This window comes from Clavelina lepadiformis, chromosome 2, assembly GCF_947623445.1.
Source record: "Clavelina lepadiformis chromosome 2, kaClaLepa1.1, whole genome shotgun sequence".
In the NCBI taxonomy this organism is placed as follows: Eukaryota; Metazoa; Chordata; class Ascidiacea; order Aplousobranchia; family Clavelinidae; genus Clavelina; species Clavelina lepadiformis.
The window spans coordinates 17,976,756-17,989,734 of NC_135241.1; the positions used below are offsets into that span (position 1 = coordinate 17,976,756).

Genomic DNA, 12,979 nt, shown 5'->3' on the forward strand with positions numbered 1-12,979 from the left:
CAACCATACGGTAGCCTGTAAGTGCCACAACAATTATAATTTGGGTTCCACAAAATATTTATGATCACCACAAAAATATTTCACGTTAGCGCAAAATATTTATGATCACCACAAAATATATATTTTTCTCAGCAAAATATTTTAGAAATTCACAATATATATTTTGTCTCCCTCTAAAATTATTTTGTGCGTTGAAAAAATATTGCGACTTCGAAATATTTTGCGAAGTCGAAATATATTTCGCTGTGAAACTTCCACTACCGCAACAAATATAAATTCGCCGCACAATATTTTAGAATCGCCGCACAATATTTTAGAATCGCCGCACAATATTTTAGAATCGGATCGCAACATTTCAAAATGTGTGCTTACCGCATGGTAGGCGTAGTTGATGAGGTCTTCGGGAAAGGAATAAGGTTACCGGTCACAGCCACAAATAGTGAGAGATAGTAAGCTTTTGCAAGCCTTAACAAGCTTAGGTGTAGGCTACACGTTAAACATTGTAAGGTCTTTTGCAAGTTCAGTATGCAAACAAACTTGCAAAGAAAATGTTGAAGGCTTTTGTCTTGATTACTATTAGGTATATAGGCCAAAGCTGGGTGGAACATTATAAAAAGTTACCTGGAACAGGACCAAACGCTATAGACACGTTTCAACCAAAAGTTAAAGATATTGTAGCCTTCCCAAATTAATAAGGGTGTAGTATACAACCTTGCAGTTGACGACATAGTTTGAGTAGTTGGGTTTCATTTTACAAAGGCATCATGTGGCTGTGCACATATATACTAAACCCACATAATATATGATTGTCACTTTTTTTAAGTGCAGTTGTGTAATTTCTGTCACCAATTCTCCAAAATAGCTGTGTGCTCAGCTTCCCTTTCCCAGCTTCTTCTTATAACTCTTCGACACGATTGGGTATTTTTATCAAGTTTTTTGAACATGTTTTGTTAAATATTCTTGCAAATGTGACATCAGCAAACATCCTTAAAATAGCAGTGGGCTATACTGGGGTGATTTTGACTTTTTTCAAGTAACACAACAGAACTGGAGTTTAAAAGGTGCCTATGGACATACCTAGAAACGTGCAAAAAAATTTTTTTGATTTTGTTCAAATTCCGGATGGAGCCCGGACTTTATATGAAAAATTCAAGATGGCCGCCATACAAATTGACGAATCTGCAATAAATTTACTTCCAGTCAAGCTTTTGGGTTGATTTTGGTGTCAAAAGAAGCAGAAAATTGAGCCTGTTACTTTAAAACAGCAACGAAAAGCCCAGCATGCTTGAAAGTTCCCTAAAACATTGAAACTATTATATTTTGGTCATTATTTTTCATAATTTTTTCATTTTTGTTGGTGCAACTTGAGATTACTGGTCGCATCCAAGAATAATGATGACAATTTCAACACTATATACAAATAACTTGTTACCGGTATATGAAATTCACATAAAAATGTCATGAAATACACTAGAGATTTGCACGAAATCAAAAATTTTTTTTTAAACATTTCTAGGTATGTCCATAGGCACCTTTTAAACTGCAGTTCTGTTGTTTTTGAAAAATCACCCCAGTATAGCCCACTGCTACTTAAAAGCATTTTTCTATGTTACTTAGTTATAAAGCAGGATTGTACTTGCGTATAATTTGTAGCCAGTATAAGTAATTTAGTCCAGTGGTTATAAAATTGGAGTGCACGTAAGGTTCTTAAGGTGGCACGAAAAATTCTCTTTGAGCTATGACAACGACAGCTGGATTTTTTCACTGGATGGTTTCGCTACTGGGTTGATTATTTCACAACCAAGTTCAATTGCTGTCGGTTGGCAATGGTTTGTTTTCCAAATTGCAGTCCAATGATGAAAGTTACACGCATGTTTTAAGCTCTCAAAGTTTGACACTTTTTCCTGCTCATTAAATGTTAGTGAGCATTGTGTTTTATTGTGCTATAACTGTAATAGTTAGTATCGTAACTATGGCACAGCACAACTATTGGCGAAAAATAAACAATGCAATTGTAGCGATAAGTCCAGCTGCTACACAGCAGTAATTACAATGATACATCACAATAATTATGATGAAGTAGATGTTTGTTTGTGTATTTAGTGACGTTACCCGTTTGTTCATTATTTAACTATAGTTACACTATAATCGTCAGTTTACTTATATAAAAAAGTGCTCATAGTCAGTTTCACTTGTTGACAAATTGTCAGATTCCAGTACATTAGAATATTTAATGATCTGCACAATGTATTGCACAAACTGTGGAAAAGTACTCTCTTCAACACATTTATTTTGCGGCTTTTGTGGGCAAGGTAAGTTCAGTTTAATCTTAAATACATTATACCATGTGACAGGTCTATGCAATACATGGAATAAGTATAAAGTTTTTTGTAACATATTACTTATGATAAACAGAATTATTGATTGATTGGATGATTCAATTAAACTGTAAGCTGTGAATCATATTACCATAAAAAGGTTTCTGAACGCATGTGTGATTGTCACTATTAAAGTAAAAGATGCCAGTCAAATTGGCTCGTTCAGATAATTGGAAACTAAGGGTATAATTGTAACCAAAATTTTCCTTAGCCAGGAATCTTCCCGCCTTAACGGCTAGTCACTTAGCCAGTTTTGCCTTGTTAACGTTTAATGGCAATTTCTTTCATAAAAACATCCACCTTACTCTAAAACCAAAACGTAACTACCGACAACCGTCGCCCAGCCGAGCACAGTACTACACCAAACAAATTCCATGCAATGAAGGAATCAACGTGGAACGTAAAACACGATACTAATTAGGCCTTTGGGGTAACTACGTCAGACGTCACAAGAAATTTGATAAAAACAGGTGTACAAGAACAAGTAAAAGAACATAAACAAGTAAAATACGGCAGACAGTGAACATGCATAAAAACAACACAATGCAAAGAAAAGACGGTGTATAATGTGGTGTCTACAAAACAGGTGCATAAAAATAATCCCGTGACATAATGCTTTATTTTAACATCAGTCATCTGGTAATGATTCAAAGCTAATAAATTAGTGACATTTTTGTATAGCAATTAATTTAATACATATGTAATTATACTTTTTTGACAGGCAAGGTTTTTGGCAGGTTCGAACAAATGCTGAGGAAATTTACTTAATTTAATTTACATTTTGTTAATTTGAGAAACGCTAAAGATAAACACCTTACCAATTTTTGAATAATGTGGGATTTACTTGCGCAGAACATTTGCAATCTACCAGTTTAAGATACGGTATTGATTAGCCCTGTTGTTATATTTATTATAAAGCCAAATTACTAAAATGCAACAAATCAAAGTTCCGTATGGGGGCCCCCTGAAATTTTATATGTCAATTTAGTATGCCTTGGGCTGTTACTTCATGAACACCTAATAAAAACACTTGTCTCTAACTCTTGCAATAGAATGTTGAAGCCAAGACTGCAATTTTGAGCCATAAAAGTGAAATATCAATTTCCACATACAATTTTGGCTAACCTAATCATGCGCTCGGCAAGTTTTTAACTCGCAATTTGCTAGGGTAATACCTACACTGAAAAACAACACCAGCCATGTTGGTATCTGATTGGTCTAACACACTTTTTTAACCATTACGTTGAAAGTCCCACATTTTCATGAAATTATAGCATAACAGCGCCTTAACCGATCAGACCATGGTTATTCAATAAGGCACGATGAAGATTTTATGTTGCAGAGGCTGGGCATGATAGTAATAAATACTAATTTATATTGACAGATACACATTCTTTGAAGCGAAAAAGTGATGTCATGTCATTCGGACAATACAAAGCTGTGAAGGGATCTCAATGTAAAGAAAGGGTAACGAAAAAGTCAAAACCAAATGAAGTAGGAGTTCAAATAGGAATGCTGGATAGAGGTGGAAAAGATTTTGAATTAAAGCCTATTAGAAACCAAACAATTTTACTAAACATTGGCAAAACAGAATCTGTTGACTCAATTTTGGAAAAAGCAGTTAAAAAATACTTACAATTTTATCCAAAAAGTCATGATGATGGGGCAAGTTGTTTGGAATATTTGAAGCATTACAAAGGAATCCATTGCTTTTTGAACCTCTTTTTATCACATCGTCTGAGCGTGCTGTTGATGCAAATTATGTTGCAAGTCTGTTAATCCCAAATCACACTGATGAAAATTCCTCGAAAAGAATTGTGGAAGAAAAAATAATGGATAACTTTGTGGATTTTTTAATGCATTTAGAGGACAATAAGGTACATGTAACTGGACATGAAATCTTGGCTAACGCTAAGTCCTCCTGACTTGACACCTGCAGGTGTGTTGGGTTGGCTAACAGGCCAGAAACACAGGCCTATATTTGGGAACGACCTTGCAGTTCGATCACAACTGTTTGGAAAATAATCCAAAACACAGTATTTGCTACCCTGTAGTTGGAGCATGCGGCAGGGTTGTTACACTACCAACAAAGCACATGGAGAAAGAAAACGATTTTAGGTCTATCTTTTTAACGGCAATGTGTAATGCTCAAGCATTTGGACTGCATTAAAATTTCTCGTTGTTTAAATGAGTGTTTTTCATAACAAATGTGTTCAGTTTTCATGACATGTATACCGCTGTTGGCCCACTTGACCCTTTCAATGCAAATTGGTGGCGTCTAGTATTGTATATGTTTGAAATTATAGTCATACTTCCTGTTGAAATGTGTGTACAGTATTCATAAATTGTATTGTTGTCCCACTTGTTAATTAGTGAACAGTTTATATCATTCTGTTGTTTTTATTTTTCAAGTTCATGTTCCTTTCTCATTCCAATTAAAAAAGTTTCCGACTGTTGTAAAACAATTTAATTTGTCAGTTAAACGAAAATTTGCTTAATTAATCCACAGATATAAATTTGTGATAATACTCACATTTATTTAACTTGTTGCTAATTCTGACATATTTTACATTAGTTTAGTTGTTGAACCTATTTCACTTGCCTTCAATGTGTAATGACCACTGTTTAATGTTTATAAACAAAGCTTGCCAAACTGAGTTTTTCCTGTAATTAGTATTTTTTTGTGTGTTTAGCAGTATTTATGTTGCATGCTTGTTGTGGTACAGTAGATATATTTCTGTGAGATTTTCAGTATTCTTTTCAAGTGTAATGTTTCTGTGAGCTACAGTTGTATTTCTTCAAGTGTGTCTGCTAAAATGTCGATACATAGTTTTTCAGTGTAATAAAATCGTGCTTATGATGAATGCAATACAAAACACGACATTTATGTTGATATGAAATGTTGATAGACTTAAAATGATAGGCAATGAACTTTACATTACTTGCTCACACAGAAATAAATAGTTCCGTTTATCGGTCTCTGGCTACATTCATAAGCATTTTATACAGATCTAATGCTTCAGTGCAACAAGATGGCACTCCTTGTCCAAGTTCAGATGTAGCATAATCAAAATATTCTTGATAGTCTTCAGTTTCAGTTGGTTGTGACATTTCAGCCAATACCAAACTAATGTTGTGTGGTGCAACGTTTTTTAATAAGCCCGAAATTCCTCCATATCTTTCTGGCATGGAATATAGTAAATCTGGCCGTCCTGCAATTACATTATGTCGAGATTTTCTTATTCGGTGAGTATTCCAGTGGTCCTTGAAAAAATCTAAGTCATTTTGAATTAAACATGAAAAGCAATACCACAAGCATTCTTTGCTGAGTGTTTGGGAGAAATCCACAATACCTCGAAACTCAAGGTCACTAAAAAAGTTGCGCCACCAACAGGCACGAAACCTGGAGAATATTGACCACCAGCTTTCTATCCGCTGATTTCGGGGTGATGGTACATAACGATGCGAGTTAATGTTATCACGAAAAAAGCACTGCGCTGCTGCCAACAATCCATTTTCTGTACCCAAATCTGATACTACTTCAATCGGACAGCCTTGGAAGTGAGTGACAGCTTTAATATACATATTAGCGACAACATGTGGACATTTGTTTGATCGTGTAACATTAAGCCACAGCACTTTTCGACTAAATCCATCAATTGCACCATGTATAGAAAATCCGAATGGTTTCAGCTTGTCGTAACCATCTGTGTGCCATGCATAGTTTGGGCCAGGGTTGTGATACTCTCTTCGCCTTAAACGGTGAGCTCTTCGAGCCTCACACCCATTCGGATCAATATTACGTAGTACATCAGCTACATACAACCTTGGTACTCTTAAACCTTCCATTTGTAATGTGTGCCAAACTGACCGATATCCACCAAAAAAAGACGGTCCATCTAACAACTCCTCGATACGTTTTTCTGCCTGAAATAAAACGGCGATGTCTTTTTTCCAGCCACATTTTCTTCGTAGTTATGACGACTGTGTAGCAATTGTAAAATTTCTCCATACTCATATCCTGAATGGAAATATTCAGATATTATTTGATCTTGATCCAAAGTAGTAGCTGCAAAACATAAAAACAACAGGTGGACTTTTGAGACATGACTTGGCACGTTGTATCATATATCTTTTACTAAATAATAATTAGTTATTAATAATAATACACAGACACATAGTCGATTTAGGTAAAACATTTCTTGTTGGTGTGAAAAAGAAAACAAAAAATATGTTAGTCTACAGCCAAATTTTCATTAAAATATTTATATCTTCACTTGAAAGGTACGCTACTCACCGTGACCACAGTGTGAACATATCATAAAAATGTCAGGTATTTCATTATGGCACTCAACACAATTCATTCCAATGAAAATCAGTTTTCACACTAAGAAGGTACACTTCATTTTATAAAACAAATTTCTGAAAAAGTCAGTTAAAATTTATGCTGTTATGAACAGCTTTGGCCTGTCCTATAGTAAACAAGAAAAAATTATTGTAATGTTTTCGCGACAAAAGAAAAACATAGCCTATAGCCCTATACCTTACATTCGGTAGGCCTAACCTATACAGCCAAGCCCTAGAAAGTTTGTTTGCATACTGAACTTGCAAAAGACCTTACAATGTTTAACGTGTAGCCTACACCTAAGCTTGTTAAGGCTTGCAAAAGCTTACTATCTCTCACTATTTGTGGCTGTGACCGGTAACCTTATTCCTTTCCCGAAGACCTCATCAACTACGCCTACCATGCGGTAAGCACACATTTTGAAATGTTGCGATCCGATTCTAAAATATTGTGCGGCGATTCTAAAATATTGTGCGGCGAATTTATATTTGTTGCGGTAGTGGAAGTTTCACAGCGAAATATATTTCGACTTCGCAAAATATTTCGAAGTCGCAATATTTTTTCAACGCACAAAATAATTTGAAAGCACAAAATAATTTTAGAGGGAGACAAAATATATATTGTGAATTTCTAAAATATTTTGCTGAGAAAAATATATATTTTGTGGTGATCATAAATATTTTGCGCTAACGTGAAATATTTTTGTGGTGATCATAAATATTTTGTGGAACCCAAATTATAATTGTTGTGGCACTTACAAGCTACCGTACAACCAAGCCAACCGCAACCCTCAAACCAAAACTCATGATTGTGACGTCTTATGGTCACGTGCGTAATTTAAGCATATGTAATTTTTCAACCAAAATAAACCTAACTTGGAGAGGTTTTCTGTTCTGGGTCTCATATTTTTACAGTCCAATTGGAAGATCTGAATGGCAAGGATTCATGAGATAATACAACAATATGACGTAATAATTTTTAAAAAACGGGTCATGAGAAGTACCCCAAAAGTATAGCAGACCGGTGTCCCGTTTTCCTGTAGGAGACTATACTGCTGTGCACTTGTTTGGTACCGAGAAATAGCCTAGCCTGTTATGACTTAGTGGTAACGTGAAGGTTTGTGTTGCTAGTACAATGTTATCTAGTTCTATTACTCCCGATAAATAAGCTTAGCTCGTGAAAATAAACACCCTGTTTTTTGTGGATTTATAATCAAACCTGCAAGAAGATGATGACCTGCACGACTGCATGTCACTCGGCCGATTAGGCTATTTTGTTCTCAATTCAGCTGACATTTTTGGTTTGTGATGTGAGGATGTCTCATCTCTGGACGTATATAGATAACACTGGTCAACAAAAATTTTGTTGCATTTCTACCAACACTTGTTCTTACCTATTTTGGGGGCGCTGAATCCGAATCTGACCTTAGTTTTTTTCTGCAAGGTCTAGTTTTTTTGCAAATTGAGATTTTTAATTTTATCCTTACTAAATTCTAATTTTCTGAAAAATTACTTGATTTGTCAAATGACGTTCTTGCTTATAGTCGAATAACCAATCTCAAAACAAAAATAAGTTCCCAGAAATCATTGTGTTACCACTAGAAATTGTATTTCCAGACAATTAGGCACCAAATTTTTGAAAAAATGTAATAAAGAACATTTTTGCTGGTAAAATACATGCAATAAGTGAGTTTTTTTTTGCAAAATGACATTGAAAAGAATGATGGCAACCTACAGTATTAACTCAAAGCTATCGATGACAAGATGTAAAAAATTCAATTACTCTACAACCCCGGAAAAAATTTCCTCTTATAACTTCTGCGTTTGTGCGCTTTTTGAGGACAGTCACGTTTGATGCCCCAACAATAATCCGCCAACATATGTCGATCCCACCGACCTTGGTAGCGTTCTTCCACTGTCATGAGATCCTGGTGGAAACGCTCTCCTTGTTCATCACTGACAGCTCCAAGGTTTTCAGGGAATTTGTCCAGGTGGCTGTACAGGAAATGTACTTTTATGCTCATGTTGCATCCTAAATCACGAAACCCTGAGAGCATCTTGGATACAAGTGTTTCATAGTTTGGGGCCTTTCTGTTGCCAAGGAAGTTTTTTATTACATCTACAAAAGATAGCCATGCAGCTTTCTCCTTGACATTCATTTTCTGAATGAAGTTTTTGTCACGAATAAGTGTACGTATCTGTGGTCCATCAAACACTCCTGCTTTAATTTTATCATATGACAAAGCAGGGAAAGTATGAAGAAGATGATGAAAGGATTCATTGTCAGGATTTAGAGCTTTAACAAACTGTTTCATGAGACCTAGTTTGATGTGCAGGGGCGGAAAAACAATTTTGTCTCTGCTTACGATTGGGTTGTGTGTTACATTAGGCATGCCAGCTTGAAATGTTTCACGTAAGGGCCACTCCTTCTGTGTCCAATGTTTTTCACGTGCTCTGCTGTCCCACATGCATAGATAACATGGAAATTTAGTGTATCCTCTTTGCTGACCTAGCAGAAAACTAACCATTTTGAGGTCAACACAAATGATCCAGTTGTGCTCATGATATCTGAGCAAATCCATAACAATTCTGATGTCATCATGCCGTTCCTTCAAGACAGTGGAGTGACCAACTGGAACAGCTCCATAAACATTTCCATTGTGTAAAAGGACACACTTGAGGCTGCGCTTGGAACTGTCCAAAAACAATCGCCATTCTCCTGGATCATACGAGGAGATACCCAGTTGTTCGAGAAGACCAGGTATATCGTTGCAGTATACCAGCTTATTTTCCTCTGAAAAATAGGGAAGAAAGAGTTCTTCTCTTTTTCGAAAAAAGGATACCTTTACAGATTGATCTAGAACCTGTTTTTCCTTGAGTCTGGAGGCTAAGAGCTCAGCTGCTTGCTTGGGCAAATCTAAATCACGTACTAAGTCATTCAGTTCTGATTGATTAAACTGCTGAACAGCTACTCTGGTTTCACAAGAAGAGTGTTCAGATTCTGTATCTGTTCTTTTATACTCCATTTCCATAACCTCTTCCCTTTCCGATTCAGTTTCCTCATCTTCAGAAAATGTAAAACCACTAAAGACTGGAGGAGGGAATCTATCAGAGTGCGGAACAGGTCGTATAGCTGATGGTATACTTGGATAAGAAAGCATTTGTCGGCTCTTCCTGCCAACACCTTTTATATTTACCATGCAAAAGTAGCAGTCAGTCGTGTGATCTTGGGGTTCACGCCACACCATTGGAATGCCAAAAGGCAGACTCTTCCGCTTTCCTTTTGTCCAATCTCTGAGCGTTTCTTCGCAGTTATGGCACACAATATGTGGAGACCATCTCTTATCTTGATCACCAAGATGGATGCCAAAGTAAGCTCTGTAGGCACGCTTCACAAACGATGTTATATTTCGTCTTTGACGAGGAAGCGTGTACACACCACAGATATAACAAAATGAATCAGGTTTATTTTTGCATTTACGTCTACTAGAAGAAGCCATGACCAAATCTGAAAAATATATGTGCTTAACTGTGGAACAGAGGTTTACCACATACAACCAAAAAAAATAAAAAACCTTGGTTCTAATTAAGGCTACCTGCAGACGAGTGTAAAATAGAGCTTATAGCCTATCCTACAGCATCTATCCGCAATACCTCACTATTATCAAAATGCCTAACTTCTTCAAACGCCCTTAAACAGCAGTAGGCTACAACTTAAAAGAGCTGAAAGATTCTATCTGAAATGTACCATATGCAATAATGTACCATAATGTACGTTGTCTGTATGTACCATACAGACAACGCAAACTAAATATGCGCCAGAAACGAAAAAATTTAAATTGTCGATTGCATGAAAACTAGAGCATGCATAAAGAAACTGATTGCAGATTTGAAATCAGCATCCCAAAATTGTGTAGAATCAGTTAAAAAATCTCATGCAACAAAAAAAAAAAAAAAATTGTTGAGCAGTGATAATTAGATATACAACGGCACTTGGTTGCTTTAGAGTTGATTACTCTAAATGCATAATTTTGAACCCTGTAAGTTTTAAAATGGAGTTAATTTTGAGTAGGCCTATAGAGTTATAAAGTTAAACATTTAAGCTCTGCTTACTTCCCCAGTTCCCAAAATGGATAGCGTCCTGTATGCACACTCAACACTAAACAGTGTGCCCGTCAAACTTATTCATCTTCACACCAATTTGTAATTGAAGTGACTATTTACCAGCGTCTGTTTACTGAAGTTTCAAAATCACAATACTATGTTTGGCAGATTTCTGCTGACAAGTTTATTATTCTTGTTTTGCCAGACTGGCTGTTTTCAGCAAAGTTTTGGATGCATCAAACAATCAAAAACGACAACTGCGAGTGCGCAAAAATGCTTCGATACAACACGAAAAGCAGTATTGAGTGCGTTTATGCCATTAGCTACATGGTAATCTGAAGTACCGCATTATAAACTTTGAAGACTTATTGTACACTACACACACCCCGTGTGAGTTAACAGGTGCACACCCATTACACTATTCACTGTAAACCTGGTAGTCTGTGTGTGCCAATGACATTATTTACAAAAGAAAACCGGTTCCTTGGATTCAAGAAAAAATACAAAAAATCAAATCTTTGAGGTTCAGTTCTTAGAGGCTTGTTATTCTAGGATGTACTTTCCTATGTTAGGTTACACAGTACGATTATGGTGGCTTTGCATTGGGCGCATTGATTGATATCATCCAGTTCATTTGGATATGAGAACTTTCTTAGAACTTTATGTTACTGTGTTTTGCCAAGAAAAGATGGAACGCTTTTTAATTTGGCATGTTCTTATACTTAATCATAAAATTATTTTTCTAAAGCAGTTATATATATTCTCAATTTTTTGCTTGTGTAGTTTTATTCAAAGTAAATATGTTTGGCAAAAAGAAGACTGTTGAACAACAGATGAGAGATCAAGATCGGCATCTACGCCGAGCCAATCGAGAAATGGCTCGTGATCGAACAAAGATTGAGCAAGAGGAGAAGAAATTACAGATGGAAATCAAAAAGGCTGCAAGACAAGGAAACAAACAAGCATGTGCCATTCTTGCAAAGCAGTTGGTCAATTTAAGAAAGCAAAAAACTCGATCATATGCAACGAGTTCCACTATAACTTCAGTTGGAGTACAAACTAAGGCCATGCATTCAAACATGAAGATGGCAAATGCTATGGGAACAACTGCTAAGACAATGTCCAAGGTCAATGCTCAAATGAATCCACAAAAATTGGCACAAACAATGCAGCAGTTTGAAAGAGAAAATGCCAAGATGGAAATGAGTGAAGAACTGATTAATGATACAATGGACAGTGTTCTCGATGAGAGCGGAGATGAAGAAGAACAAGATTCAATCATCAACCAGGTTTTGGGTGAAATTGGTATTGATATGTCAGGAAAGCTTTCTGGTGTCAATGTGCCAAGTAACGAACTTGGTCAAGCACAATCGTCACGTGAATTTGACGAAATTGAAGCAAAGCTAAATGCCTTGAGGACCCCTGCTGATTAAACTTCATATATATAGCTTGTCATTACACGTCGTTTGGAACAAGTTGACTAAAAACTGTTTAAGAATGGAAGAGTGCTGTACCCACGAAAGCTCTTAAAGTTGCTAAAAGAGCTGAAATATAGTTGCTTTTATGGGTGCATTCAACACTTCAAGTTATTGTCAATTAATGATTTTCCCATTACAATGTTTGCCTGATGCTTTAATTATGCTTGAGCTACCATTTCTAGTTGAAATAAATTTCTACCTTGTGCACTTATTAGCCTTCTTATATGTGCTTCATTATTTGACTATACTTACGGTATTCTATTCATGTTTTGTATAATTACTTTGGAAGCTTGTTAACCTGACACTAAAGGGACACAGTAGTTCACTTCAAAATTGGGAGAAAATATCCGTGCAATTGAGTCTGGACACAGCACTCACAATGTGATAAAACCCTAGACAGATTTATCAAATTTCAACATCTTTAGTATGGAAGATAAGGCTAGCTAGTTAAACAAGCTTCCACCGTATTATTGCAATATCAATAAGTTATAATATTATATGCCTACCGAAGACGTGATGTTTAACGTTAATAAATTGACAGCCAGAACATTGGAGTTGTGTGTAGTGTATATTGGAAGATCAAATGAACCATGCGATGGTGTGCTCGAGATTTTGTGGGTTAATTAATATCTTTATTATTGTATATACATGTTTTGTTATACTTGTAGGTAATAT

The 12,979-nt window shown here is 36.0% G+C and overlaps 1 protein-coding gene and 2 long non-coding RNA genes across 3 annotated transcripts; 2 read left to right on the forward strand and 1 right to left on the reverse strand.

Annotated features, from left to right (window-relative positions):
- Nucleotides 1-246: 246 nt before the first annotated feature.
- Nucleotides 247-4,899, forward strand: LOC143445373 (uncharacterized). Its single transcript, XR_013113814.1, has 2 exons — nucleotides 247-2,312; nucleotides 3,763-4,899. It is a non-coding gene; the product is annotated as an uncharacterized LOC143445373 (long non-coding RNA).
- Nucleotides 4,900-5,946: 1,047 nt separating this feature from the next.
- On the reverse strand, nucleotides 5,947-7,487 carry LOC143445372 (uncharacterized). Its single transcript, XR_013113813.1, has 2 exons — nucleotides 6,676-7,487; nucleotides 5,947-6,447 (listed from the first exon to the last, which is right to left on the reverse strand). It is a non-coding gene; the product is annotated as an uncharacterized LOC143445372 (long non-coding RNA).
- Nucleotides 7,488-10,682: 3,195 nt separating this feature from the next.
- On the forward strand, nucleotides 10,683-12,972 carry LOC143445370 (charged multivesicular body protein 2b-like). Its single transcript, XM_076944426.1, has one exon. It carries the CDS (start codon nucleotides 11,627-11,629, stop codon nucleotides 12,257-12,259), a length of 633 nt encoding a protein of 210 aa, XP_076800541.1. The 5' UTR covers nucleotides 10,683-11,626; the 3' UTR covers nucleotides 12,260-12,972.
- The last annotated feature ends 7 nt before the right edge of the window (nucleotides 12,973-12,979 follow it).